Here is a 14,316-nt window from a genome sequence, read left to right on the forward strand (position 1 = left end):
TATGTTTAATGAATCACTTAAGAGGGTACCACACGAAGATGATGGAAACACACTATCCTAAATGCATCATAAGGGATGAGCTGCTGGCAAAAGCTAGAAGACTAGACAGAAAACAGGGACACAGATGGTCAGATGGGCCCAGAGCGAGGCCCAGGGGAGAAAGAAAGCCTCTGTTGATCACTTCCTCTGAATTTCAAGGCTTGGGACTTCCTCTTTCTGAAGGTGTGCGAGAAAGCAACAGCTCCAGCGTCCCTGGCAAAAACTTAAAAATCCAGCCTGCACTTAATGCCCAGAAACACACATAAAGCTCCCGAGGCATGAATAGGCAATAAGAACTTTCAGTTCCTCAGAAGGAAAGCTGCTGTATAAATACAGGATATTATTACTACTATGATTTCAAGATAAACACAGCTCTCCTTTGTATTACAAATGCATTTTTATTGACATTTTGGCAGCAACATGGTAAAAGAAAAGAGGCGATCTGATGCTTTGAAAGAGGTGACCCCCACAGGTATGAAGGCAGCTTATCTAGCCAAGCTGTTAAGTGCTGTTTTATCCAATATTCTGATAGCAGGAAATACTAAGAAAGTCCTATAATTAATAGGCAGAACCTGGCTTCCCTTTCTTGGCTCAGAGTCTTGTGTTCACTTTAAATTTCATCCAATTGCTTCTGGGTATGTTGCAATCTTTAAATCACAGGGGTAAGTCAACACAGCAGCTAAAAAGCTTGTTAAATGAGTAACCATATTAATGTGTCAAGTCTGCTCCCAGGTGGGGGGAACCTTTCCTTAATTGGTCAGCTGATCCTGGCGTGAACAAGCACAACCAAGGCAAGAAAGACCTTTCCCAGAAGGGTTGGTGGGGAGTGACCGCACACCTCTCTCTCAGACACACCATTGTCCCAGAACCTGGGACTCGTTTCCAAAGAGATCAAAGTTTCGGTGTTGAAAACAGGAACTCTTACCCATGTAGAGAATTCCATCTGAACTTCGGCATGGGGATGCCTGTACGAGCTCTGGGATGGTAAAGGGAAGTTTCTTTAAAAAAAAAAAAAAAAAAAAAAGGAAAGGAAAAAATAAGTTAACCAAGTCTTGTGCAATTATTATAATTTTACTGTAGTCTTTCTGTTACCCAATTCTGCAAAAAGAGAGAAGCAGTGTTGATGGTAGATGGGAGTTTTCCTGACTGGAAACCCAAGAACAAGGGGGGCCTAGTTGCCCTAGGCTTCCATATCCACTGTGGACAAGACTCCAGCCGCCGGGTCCCCTCCAGGAGCAGGTCCCCTCAGAGTGTCTTGTCCAGAGCACTTCTGGGGAAGACACAAACCTTTGCTGAAAACACTTACACAAATATGGAGAGTGACAGAATCTTTGAAATTTGGGGCGGTCGGGGGGGGGGGGGGGGGGGGAGGGGTGGACAGAAAGAATTGTCTTGTCTTGGAAAACTGACCCAGAACTAGCGAGGCTGACTGGAATGACATGTTTTCAGAGTGTGTGCGAGCCAAGAGATTCATTCTGAAGAGAAGCGACCCCAGCACCCGGCTGAAGCTTGAAGGGAAAGGAGAAGTCAGCATTATGTGGGTGACCCAGGAGCTTGAGGTGGAAAAAGAAGTTCTGATGTTTGCTTCAGAAAATAATTCTCTACTGAAAAACACAGAAAATTAAGGCTTTTTCAATATTAGAAAGAAATTATGGTAGGCGCCAGGAAAAGAAACTCAAAGGAATCCACATGTTTCAACTGCATTTCATCAGAAAACTGATTCTTCTGAGTCCACACAGCTGACATCTGAGGGGTTCTTCTGGTTAACATTCGTTTCAGTATACTTTATTTTTGGAACATTCTGTGTTCTTGAAACTATTCTATAGATATACCTGCTTCTACCACATTGTCATCTTTTTCTCCAAAAAAGAAAAAGATTTCTCTCTAGCTTTAACAAACAGAACTTTAAATAATCAATCGTTTGGATTTTCCCATTATCCCAACACTTAAATGAAGCCTTAGAAAAGGACAAATGCCAAAGAGAGGCTGTCGTGACTGACTGGATTTTTGTCAGGTGTTTTGGAGAATCAGAAAGTCATCGCAAGGCTTCCAGTCTGGGATCCTGTAGCGTCTGCTAAACAGCTCTACAGGACTCCCTGGCCCAAGGGGGAAACACACCGCTCCCGGAACACAGGAAGGTGTGAAGGGTGGTGGTCAAAGCATCCTTTGGAGGTTAGAGCTCAAGGCCAGTTCCAACACTGGAAGCTTTGGCCTTGGGCACATTCCTTCACTTCTGTGGGTGAGGTTTCCACACGTCTTATTTGGGGTAACACCTGTATCCCAGAGGGCTGCTGAAATAGGAGACAACTTCTACAGATAGTCCCACACAGGGTCTAGCAAAAAGTGCTTCGGAAACAGGCTCTGGAATGTGGAGAGAGATGCTCGAGGTGAGACACACACACACCTCTCCACAAGGCTTGCCCTCCTCCCATCTGTTCCAGTCACAGGTGTTCATAAAACAATGTCAGAATATGCCAATCAGAGTTCACAGCCACTTATAGTCTAGACCGCTGCTTCTCGGCCTTAGCTGCACATCAGAGTCACTTGGAGGCTTTTGAAAAAATATTTCCTATCGAAGCAGAACATACAAACAGCACACTGAGTGCACAGCTCAGCTAAGTTTTGCAAAGTGAACCAGCCCATGTAACCAGCATCCACATGAAGCAGCAAAACATTTCCAGCGCTCTGAAAGCCCTCGCCTTCTCTTCCAATCATCCCCTCTCAGGGCCATCATTATCCTGACTTCAAAACAGCATAGGCTGGTTTTTCCTGTCTCTGAGCTTTACATAAATGAATCATTCAGTGTGTAGCCTTTCTGGTTTATCATCTTTTGTCCAACCTCCTGTTGGTGAGGTTTATCCATGCTCCTGGGTAGTGTCACAGGCCGTTGGTCCTCACTGGTGGAGACCATTGAAGGTGTATCACTATCCCATTGATATCCTGTCCACTATTGATGCTGTTTGGACAGTTTTCACTTTTTGGTTATTCTGCATCATGCTGTAGGACATCTGGTACCTGCCTTTGGGGAACATAGACACAGACACTTCTGTGGGTACACGCTGACCCAGGAAGGATTAACTGGGTCATAAGGCTTTACAGATTTTGCCAGTTTCCAAACCGGATATACCAAGTTGCACTTTCACCAGCAGCGTCCAAGAGTTCTATGAATCTTTTGTTGGAGTCATATATGTACTTCAAGTACATTGTGGCCTGCTTCTCTTAATGGTGTCTCTTAACAAAGAAAAATTCTTAACTGTAATATAGTCCAATATATCTATTTTTTTTCCTTTCTCATTAGTGGGGGGGGGGGTATTTTGTTTTGTTTATCTCATCCAAGAAATTTTTTCCTACTCTAAGGTCGTGCAGATGTTCCATTACTTTCTTTTTTTTTCTTAAAGTTTTGTTTTTACGTTTCACATTTAGACATGCAATCTCTCCGGAACGGAGTTCTGTGTGTCTGGTGTGAGGCAAGAGCTCAGCTTCTTTTTCCACGTGGATATCCCAGGTGACTCACCATTTACTGAAAGACCACCCTTCCCCACTGCACTGCAGCCACACCTCTGTCAGAAATCAGGTGCCCGTCTATGTGGGCCTGTTTCTAAATTCTCTTATCTAGGGAGCTTTTAAAAATTCCTGATGACCTAGATCAATTAAATGGAAGCTTTTGGGATTGGGACCCAGACTCAGTCTTTTTTTGTTTGGTTTAGAGGTCTCCAGGTTATTACAATGTGTACCTAAGGTTGAGAACCACTGGTCTAGATTCTCAGATAAAGTTGGGAATGGAACATCACCTGCCCCCCTACCTTGTAAACGGATGTCTGCTCGGGTGGAGGTGGGCAGGGCTGCAAAGTACCCTCCACCCCCAATTTGAAATCACTAGTCGGAGCAAGCCCTGCTGTTAAAGGGAGTATCGTACCTCTCTAGCGTGTTGGCTGGGCCTTGAGAACCTGCTGGTCTAGATCAATGCTGCTGAATTCTGGCTGCCAGTTAAAAGCTCATTTAGGAAGCTGTAAAAAAGATATTGATGCCCAGGTCTCACTGCAGACCTCCTGAATTAGAATCTCCGGGAATTTTTTTTAAGCTCTCAGGTGATCTCGGTGTGCGACAGTTGAGAACCACTGGTCTGGAACCTCTGAAGAACACAAAGAAGCTAAATGCACTCACCGTCAGGCCTTCATTATTCTTGCCCCCAAGTGTATACAGGCTGCCATCATTGGGATCTGGGAGGAAGGCAGGCCTAGAGATTAAGCAATGAGTATCAATAATAAATTACAGCCCAGGGCACAAAACAAAATATCAAAGCCATGCAAAGCCATGATTGGGAGGAGGGGGAGGATGTGTGCGTATAAGACAATTCTACCCACGGCTCTTTCACTTTTAGCCACAAATAAAATATCCCTATGGTGACAGGCTATGTTTGAGCAGAAAAAAGCAACCTGCAGAAAAACAACAACAACAACAAAAAAGCAAAAAACCAACCACAGAAGAGCAAACTGTCGTTTGGTCAAAGCATCCTGGATGATGATAAATAAGTAAAAAGGACCCAGTAAGTCTGCTTTCCAGTTTCCAAGTCAATTGTGTACAGAACTTTAATAATTAATATTTAATAGCATGGAACAGTACACAAACAGGTAGGACAAATCTACCTTCAGTGTTCAACAAACATTTATTTTTAAACTGGAGGCAATAAAAGCAGACTCTGAAAGCCTGACATCTGACAGGACCTGCCAAGGAGGTGGATGGTGTCCAGTACATGGCTCCTCACGAAGCAGATACAACGAGGTCTTTGGTCACGTTAACCTTCTAAAGTCTGCGCTCTGACTAGTCACTCAGGAACCTGTTGCTGAATCTTTTCTGTACTTAGGATGTCCCATCATGTGAGCTCCTGCTGGGGCCATAACACACATGCTGTAGTAGCAGGTCACGGCCATGTTTCCCCTCCATGGTGCGACACAGTGAAGAGGGAGAGATCTAAACCCTCTGGCAGGACTTTGGCAGCTTAAGCTCAAAACTCAACTTGACTTTCATCAGACTTTTTAATATCCCTGCCTCTGCCACCGACCCCAGCAGCTGACCACCCTTTCCTGATCGTAGAACCTGTAAGACTTCCTGTCTCCAGCACTCTCATTATATTTTACATTTATGCACATAATGTACTCCCAACAGCTAGCTTCCTAAATATTAATTGACTAGTTTAGAAAACGAATTAAAGGGAAGTGCTTAAGCAAATCAGAAGACTTACTCTTCCACATGCGTTGGAACCTGCAGAACCGGATCTGTGCAAAAGAACAACAAAGGCATCGTCAGACAGACTCTAAAATATCGGGATTCCGAGAGAGCCCCCAGGACTCACTCACGAGTGACACCAATAACTTAAATTTGCCTACATGAGATAATGTACGTGAAGGTACTTTAGAAAACACACACCCAAAGACACAGACGTAGGCTCTTATGATGGTCTCCGAGGCTGGATAGAGAACAGAGTAGAAGAAAACTGCTGTCAAGAAACATGCACACAGGGGCAGCCGGGTGGCTGAGTTGGTTAAGCACTGGACTCTTGATTTCAGCTTAGGTCATGATCTTGCACAGTCTTGAGATCGAGCCCCACGTCGGACTCCACACTCAGTGTGGAGCCTGTTAGGGATTTCCTCCTCTCTCTCCCTCTCCCTCTGCCCCTCCTCTGCTCCTGCTAGCTCTCTAAACAAACAAACAAACAAACAAACAAACAAACATTAAAAAAAGGGGGGGGGTGGTGCCTGAGTGGCTCAGTTGGTTAAGTCCAATTTCAGCTCAGGTCCTGATCTCATGGTTTGTGATTTCGAGCTCCATGTCTGGCTCTGTGCTGACAGCTCAGAGCCTGGAGCCTGCTTTGGACTCTGGATCTTCCTTTCTCTCTGCTCCTCCCCCATTCACACTCTGTCTTCCTCTCTCTCAAAAATAAACATTAAAAAAAAATTTTTTTTAAAGAAATGTGCACATAACTTGGGGGATGGACAGTGAAGGAAGAACCAGTCACAACCCACAGTGGACAATGGGTCGCACTGTCACTATCTGACATATCAAGGACTTTTAAAACCTAAATGATCACCCTGTCAGATACCTGGCGTGGTACTAGGTACTCCCATTAGGAAAATCAAAACGATGACTTAAGAATAAACTTTCCTGTTGATGAGAATTTTGTTGAATGGTAAATGAATACACCCCTTTGGGGCAGCAACAGGGCAATCTTAGAGCCCCCAAGGGCTTGTTTCCCTTGATTCCCTTTGATCCATTTCTATAAAATCTAGTTTGAAAGCAACACAAAATAGGAGGCACCTGGTAGCTCAGTCAGTTGAGCATCCGGCTCTTGATTTCTGCTCAGTTAAGGACTGGCCACTTGGCAGAAAATCAAAGCTTCTAGAAGGCCTTATAAAATTTTTTAAAAAATGTACAAATCTTTATATTATGATGTTCAAGAGAAAAGATAACATTATACGTAGAGTATTAATGCAACTGGGGAGAAAATCTTCAATGCACAGAAAAAAACAGAAAGGCAGAAAATGCTAATTGTGAATTATTTTTGTTGGAAGTATACATGACCCCCTCTTTTTTTTTTTATTTCCCAAAACTTGTATAACAACAGGCAGTACTTTTTACACTGGAAAAAAAGGGTTTTCCCAAAGTCAATTTTCTATCTGCAGTAGTCAAAAACAGCATTCTCTCTCTCTCTCTCTCTCTCTCTCTCTCTCTCTCTCTCTCGCTCCTGATTCTCCCAGGCACGAATCAAGAGGATGCTCCTGGTTCCTTGGGGTCAATGGCGGCATGAGAACACAGTGACACGACCAGGGCTAAAGTCCACAGGCATGAGGCAGCTCAGTTGTGAGGGGGTTCCCAGCAACCAAAGCCCCACAGGCTACACAGACCCACCATCCACCACTTCAAAGCTGGGGGTAAGGAGGGCTAATATTGGGACAGGATTTTTGGACACAGGGTTCCGGGCTCCACCGGCTGTGCATGTGGTGACAGACGGCTGCCTGACTCCCCCCGTCACCTGGGACTCTCAGATGAAGAAAACGCTTTCAAGCCTTATCATCTGTTGACTTTGCTTTACAAGCCCAGCTCTGACATGAAAGCATACGGTGTTCACAGTGACAGAAGCCACACAGACCGCACAGAACATGTGGTCTGTGGGCAGCAAACAAACAATGCATTAAACCAAAAACATTTTAGGAAACAGGAGGAACTTTCAGTTAGTAAGCCTGCGTTTATCGTTCCCATTAATCGCTTCTCGGTACAAACAGACTGATGCAAGAGACAGGAAATACGGACACGCGGCGTTCACCCCACCGAACAAAGTCAAGGTGCAATTACAACCCGCTACTTCTACACAGCCCTGACGCCACACAAGCCAGGAAAAGCAGGAATGCCACATTCCAAAGAAAACACGGCAGTCGGGAGGCATCTTTGTTGTCCATTTCAGATGCTTCAAGGCGTCACAGACACACACAGAGGAAGAGGAGACACTGCCAGATTCTAGCACTTTCACCAGAAATGAGACACGGAGACTGACAGGATTTATCTTTGCCGTACGGGCACCGGCTCACTCTCAGGGTCTTGCCTTCAGCTGCGGATTTTCCTGGTTTTCGAGAGGTCGTCCACAAGTCACCTGACACTGAGGCCTCAAGTCCCCAAACGTGTCCTGCACCAGACAGGTTCAGTGTCCAGTGAAGGCACGGGCCCTCGTCGGGACGGGCACGGGCACGGGAGCTGACCAGTGGGACAGCTACTCGGCTGTTGAGGATCTGAGCTTTCTCTAGGCTTAAGAGGAGAGGAAGGTCGGCTTAGCATTCCCACCCACTCGGTAAAATAAGGTCCCTGGAAGGAACACGCGTGGAGTTGTAGGCCAGGTAACAGCACCAACATTAATTACATCAGCTCTGACAGGCGAGCAAGCGCTGCTTGGCTTCTGAGGGACGGCAGTGACCTAGGCCCTAGGGTTTTTGTTGGTTTGTTTCTTGAAGAATCGCTTGAATCTGAGATTTGCTTTAAAATACTACAGGAAAAAAAAAAACCCACATGGGGAGTGGGGAGGGCAGATAAAACAAAAACTGGCCGCCTGCTGCTAACTGTTAAAGACGAATGTGGCACTGGTGGGGAGTCACTTGGCTTTTCCTTCTACCTACGCTTGAAATTTCCCGTAACGTGAAAGGTTAAAGATAAAAATATTTGGAAAGCCAGCAAAATAAAAGCAAGCGGCATCATCTGAAAATGTGCAACGAAAGCCCAACGTGAAAAGGTGGCTGTTTTTGTTTAATAACGAGAATGTGTATCAGGCAAGATTCTTGCTTTAAAAAAAAAAAAAAGTAAACAAACAATTCAGCCATGTGAACAGAAACCTGGCCTAACTATAAGGCTATAAACAAACACTGCTCCAGAATAAACCGCTCTATCTATACGGAGACTGATAAGGATAAAAGCCATCTCATAAAGCTGTTTTACTTTCGGAAGGAAAAAAAAGCAGGGGGTGGGGGTGGGGGTGGGAGAGGAGGTTACTTCACAAGCATGAAAACAGGTGTTACTCAAGGTAAAGGCAAGGATCTCAGAGGAGGAACTGACTTGGGCAGAAAGTAACCTCCTCACTGCTCCCCAGGGAACGAACACTGGACGGGACCTGATTTCCTAGTGGCTCCAGCTCGAGCCCGAAACGGCCCAGTCTTCACACCCAGAGAAACGTGGATGAGGTTATGTGACAACTCATTGCTACTGCTGTGCTAATTGAATCCTCCTTTTTAACCCGGGACAGAAATGGCTCAAAACAGATGTTTACACCCTTCCTTTTGCCCAAGTTCCTAAGGACATTTTTATTTCCAAAAGATGTGAATTTTCGTCGTTCCACGAATACCTCTTTCACCTTCATTCTCCATTCCGTCCTGTCTGGGACCTCATGCCCTCTCCCTCGGGACTGGGCCACACGTGGACTCGACTCTGCTCCCCTCCTGAGCTACGGGCCTTCGTGGCTCCATCCAGCACCACCAACAGCCCCACCCACCCATTCTGCCGCTTCTCAACCATTTGGGCAATGCCACGTGCCCACTGCCCCGGACCACGCAGTCGGAGGCAGCCCCTCCACTGCCACTTCCCACTCTGTGGCTCGCCCCGCCCCTCGGGTATCCCGCCCTTCAGCCTCTGTGGCCCTGCACACCCTGATTTCTGCCCCCCCCTTGGCGCCCTCTTTCTCTACTCCCAACAGAGAGGAACATTTCCGGGTGCTCCCCTGAGTTCTCTCAGAGGACACATCCATCTCTGTAACTTCAGCCTACATGGGGAGAGTCCAGGGCCCCCATTTCCTGAGCTCTTCTTTCTGGATCAACTGGACACTTCCACTATTTCCTACCAGAACTCAGCTACCACCTGCCCAAAGTCATGCCCTCCATCTTTTACCTCAGATCAACTTCTACTCTTGATTACCCTATTTTGTTAACGCCCCACTATTCTCTTGGAAGGCAGACAGGCTCCAATGACTCTGTTGACGCTCATTTCTCCCCAATACATCTCACTGGTTGCCAAACTTGAGGGTCTATTTCTAGAACAATCGTCACTTTGTTTCCTACACCCAATATCCCTCCAACATCATCAAAGCCCCTTCCCTTTCAAGGACTCTAGTCTATGTGGCCTTTGGATTCAGCTGAGTCTATGCTTAAATCCTAGCTCTGCCAGTTACCAGCCCAGTGACCTCAGCAAAATTATCTAATCTCTCTGGGCCTGAATTTCTTCATCAATAAAGGAAAAACCCCAGAGAGATAATAATACCAACCTCATGAGGCATCTCTAGGTGGATTAAATAGGATTAAATGTTTGTCAAGACTTTAAGTCTGTGCCTTGACACAGAGAACAGTGATCCTTTTAAGGACAGAAGTCAGAGTACTCTCTACTCAAAACCTTTGGTGGTCCCCATCTCACTCAAAAAGTCAATGGCCACATGGTGGCCTGCAAATCCTAGACAATTCCACTCTCCCACCCTCTAACGCTCTCCCACTATTTCCTCCTTGCTTATTCCAGCCGAGCTGGCCTCCTTGTATTCCTCAACTACCGTCTAGCCTGTCCCTGCCTCAGGGCCTTTGCATTTGCTGCCCCCTCTGCCCACGTCTTTGATTAAATATCACCATCTCAGAGAGGTCTTCCATGACCACCTCTTACCGCCCCCCCCCCCCCCAACCAACAAGGATTCCCTACCCCTCTTCCCTACTTGATTTTTCTCCACAACACTTACCACCTCTGAAGTACAGTACATTACTTACTTTGTCTGACTCTGGGGAGCCTGGGTGCCTCAGTTGGTTAAGTGTCCAACTCTTGATTTCCGCTCAGGTCATGATCTCACGAGCTCCGTGTTGGGTTCTGCGCTGACGGTGCAGAGGCTGCCTGGGATTCTCTCTCTCCCTCTCCCCACCTCTCACCTGCTTATGCTCACTTTCTCTCTCAAAGTAAATAAATAAACTTAAAAAATAAATAAATGCCTGACTCTAGCTACTATTAACTACATAAGGGCTGGGATTTATCTTTTGTTGTCTGCCATATTCTCAACACCTACAACAGTGCCTGGCACAGAGGGGTGCTCAATATATTGACTGAACGGAGCAATCACTACATGTTAGTTTCTTTCCTACTTCTATTCGTGCTCAGCCTGGACATCCATTACCAATTACTTTTTTTTTTTTTTTTAACGTTTATTTATTTTTGAGACAGAGACAGACAGACAGAGTGCGAGCAGGGGAGGGGCAGACAGAGAGAGAGGAAGACACAGGATCTGAAGACGACTCCAGGCTCTGAGCTGTCAGCACAGAGCCCGACGCGGGGCTCAAACTCACAGACCACGAAATCTTGACCTGAGCCGAAGTCGGAAGCTTAACCCCAGGTGCCCCCATCCTTAATTACTTTTAATAACCAGCAAATATGCTCTACCATCCCTCACCCCAAAATCTACTGTGCAATCCCCTTTCCTCCACTCAGGCTCTGAGTTGTGCTGAAGAAAACACTACAGTCACTCTTGGAAAAACCATTCTACATCTATGGCCCACTGGGCCCCATACTGTAGGAGATACACTTATCTATTTCCTGGTTGGCCTCTTTAAACTTGCACTCCTTGCCTCAAGGCCTCCTTCCCTCCACACCCGATTCTGCCTTCTGGGGCACAGGAGGAATAAGAGGGGACAGAGTGAGCTTTCCCAAAATTCCTACCTTTCTCCTCAAGTTTGCCCAATCCCACCCTTCACTTCTCCATACAGAGACAATGCGTCCACCTCCATATTCATAGATACTGCCCAGCCCCCAGGTGGTACCATGTCTCCAAGGACCCACAGGTCCTCCTCTGCCTGGCTAACTCCTTCCCCTCAGCCCACAAACACACTAAACCTCTGGGCTCTCCTTCTCTTTGGCACACGCTCTCCTTTCTCTCCTAAGGCAGCCACTTCAAGTGTACGATTCAACGAGTCTTGAGAAACATACACACCCACGTAACCACCCTTACACCCTAGAACATTCCCATCACTCCAAAGCATCTTCTCACGCACCAGCTCTCACCCCCACATAACCACTGACAGGTTCGTTGTGTTTGTTCTAAAATTGCACAAACGCAGTTCATACGTTGGGTTCTCTTGGGTGCCTGGCTTCCTTCTCTGCATCATGTTTTTGAGGTTCATCTACATCGTCGCATGTATCATGGTCTGTCCTTTTATATTGCTGTAAACAGTGTTCCACTGTGTGGATATGCTATAATTTGTTTATCTGCTGAGGGACACTGGGTTATTTCCAGTTTGGGGCTGGAAAATGAGACTAAAGCAGCTATGAACATTTATGGCACAAGTTTTTGCTGGGACCTACGTTTTCATTTCTGTTGGGAAAATACCTGGAACGTGGAGCCATATTGTTTACATGGGACTCGACAAGGAGCTGCCACACGGCGCTTCAAAGTGGTCGTGCTATTTTAGGTGCCCACCAGCAGAGGATAAGTTTCCCTATGGTTTTTTAAATGTCGGTTCCTGGGTCCTTCCCCCAGGAAGCTGATTCTGTGGGTAAGGCCAGGGAATTCGAGTTCTTAACTAGGAAACCATTATCCTGGATCTTATTTCACCTTCTCACCTTCTGTGTCTTTCTCACCTCACGGCTCTCTGGCCCCTACCCTCGGAGTAAGACCAGAACTGCCACTGTCCAGTTCCAGTAACCAAATCTAACACTTGCAAATCCTTATTATTAGGTTTCCACATGGCATCTGACGACGTCTTCCCGTGGAATCCATGACTCAGCCCCACTTCGAGCTGCTTACAGTGTATCTCAACCCTGAGGTCACACCCCCCCCAAACCTGATCCTCCTTTACATTCCCAGATTGGCTGGGCAGCCCCCTCCTGCCCTGTCACACAATCCGGAAACACAGAGCTGTCCTCGACTCTCCCCTTAATTCTAACCCGCTCCCATTCAATTACATGCTGAGTCATGTAAGATTCGACCCATCACACATTTCTCAAAACCTACGTCCTCCTTTACCACTGCCAAAACTAGGCAGCCATCATCTCACTGGGTCTACCTAGCAGTCTCCTAACCAGCTTCCTTTCTCAGATCTTGGCATCTTGGGCTTTTGGACATGCATTCTACCTACTGTCTGCAAGGGCCTGACGCAGGCAAATCTGTTCACGTCTTTCCTCCACATAAAACCCTACAATGGTTCCTTCCTCCCTCTGCCTACGGAATACCTTCCATCTCTGTGGCTCAAGTCAGAGGTTCCCAAACTTTCTTGGTTCACAACACCCTTCGTGTGTCAGTAAATTCTTCATAGGGCCTTCGGCAAAAAGAAATGCCTAACAGTTCCATTTATTAAGCAGTTAGTTCCAAATGGCCTAAGTATGTAGGGACTAGCAACTTCAAAGCCACTAGAAAAAAAGGAATACATGTAAATGGAAAGAAAACGATTTCATTCTTAACCATAACTACTTACTAATGGGATGTGTCCCTGCTGAGTGCTACACATATTCCAAACCTTATAATCGGATTAGACACTGCCACCCTCATTACCATTCCGCATTGCTTTTCACGTGGTGTTTGAATTTTATTACAGCAACCACCAAAAATTCAGCCTTGCAAAGATACGTCGTTGAAAGGAAAGCAGCACAAGCTGATGCTGAAACCCCAAACTACCTCGAATAGGGTGTCTGACATTTGTTTGTTGAGTACTGTTATGCTTCTCTCAAAACTTGAAAACAAGTTGCAGTGCCTCTGTGAGTTTACTGCAGCCCCCAGGGCCCCTGAGGATGGTTTGGGAGTCACAGGCCTATGCGTTCAAGGCTGTGCAAAACGCAGGCCCGATTCTTCTCCATGACTCTCTTTCAATCCAGTCTCTTCCCAGAACACCCCTGTGCTTTCATGTTGGTCTCTGTGCTCATCACTGCCTGTTCCTCTTTAGCTATCTAAATCTGCTTGTTCATCAGGGCCAATTCAAATGCCCCCCTTCTCCAGGAAATCAGACAGTGACCACCCACCGCACTGGGTATGTTCTTAGGATGCATTGATCACGCTTCTCCAGGGCTGGTGTTTTGGTGCAGGTGGCCTTTCAAATATCTGGGGGCTGGACTGAAGTTTAAGCATGTTGAAGGACAGGGACCATCTACATCACGTACATAAAAAGCGAAATATACACAGAAAAGTACATAAAGCTTATGTACGGTTTAATGAGTAATCAGCGAGTGAACTCTGGGGTAGCTGCCGTCCAGGTCTCTGCTCCCCTCATACTTACTAGACAATACTCTCTGCAGAATGAAAGGAAATCCGTGATTTAAGATATTCAGTCCTGTATGTCATAGTGTCATTCCAACACGTTTTTTCTAACGAAAAGAACTTTTCCACAGAGAAACCTATGTGATAAAAGCTAAAGAGAGCTGCCAGGCACAGTTTGGTGTGTTCACTCACATTTAAAAATTGTTTAAATGTAGGGGGGGGGGGGGAGGAACGATATGGTATTTGCTTCAGAATAATGAAGGAGATGAGGAAGGGGACTGCCTGCCACATGTTGATCACTACTGAACCTGGGTGCTGGTTGCATGAGGGTTTCACGATACTATTCTACTCTTTTGCATGTGTTGAAAGTTTTTCTAAAATGAAAAATTTTTTAAAAAGAGAGAAGCCAAGAAAAAGAAGTCATTCAAGCAAGGAAAGCTTTTCCAATATGTTCAGAAGAAAGGCCTGTTTCTCCTGCATTCACTTGAAGTATAAACCTTCATTTTTTTTTTTTTTTTTTTTTTTTTTTTTTTTTT

General features: G+C 45.9%; 1 protein-coding gene across 3 annotated transcripts in view; it reads right to left on the minus strand.

The window, feature by feature from the left end:
* Positions 1-14,316, minus strand: part of ERN1 (endoplasmic reticulum to nucleus signaling 1) — an 82,785-nt gene that overhangs the window by 31,563 nt on the left and 36,906 nt on the right. For all 3 annotated transcript variants that reach the window (XM_040452106.1, XM_040452104.1, XM_040452105.1), the window contains exons 3-5: positions 5,282-5,315; positions 4,204-4,276; positions 965-1,037 (exon numbers count right to left, since the gene is read on the minus strand). In XM_040452106.1, the coding sequence (XP_040308040.1) occupies positions 965-1,037; positions 4,204-4,276; positions 5,282-5,315 (180 nt within the window). The remainder of the gene's footprint in view (positions 1-964; positions 1,038-4,203; positions 4,277-5,281; positions 5,316-14,316) is intronic.

Source organism: Herpailurus yagouaroundi, unplaced genomic scaffold, assembly GCF_014898765.1.
Source record: "Herpailurus yagouaroundi ecotype Mexico unplaced genomic scaffold, PumYag 206, whole genome shotgun sequence".
Lineage (NCBI taxonomy): Eukaryota > Metazoa > Chordata > Mammalia > Carnivora > Felidae > Herpailurus > Herpailurus yagouaroundi.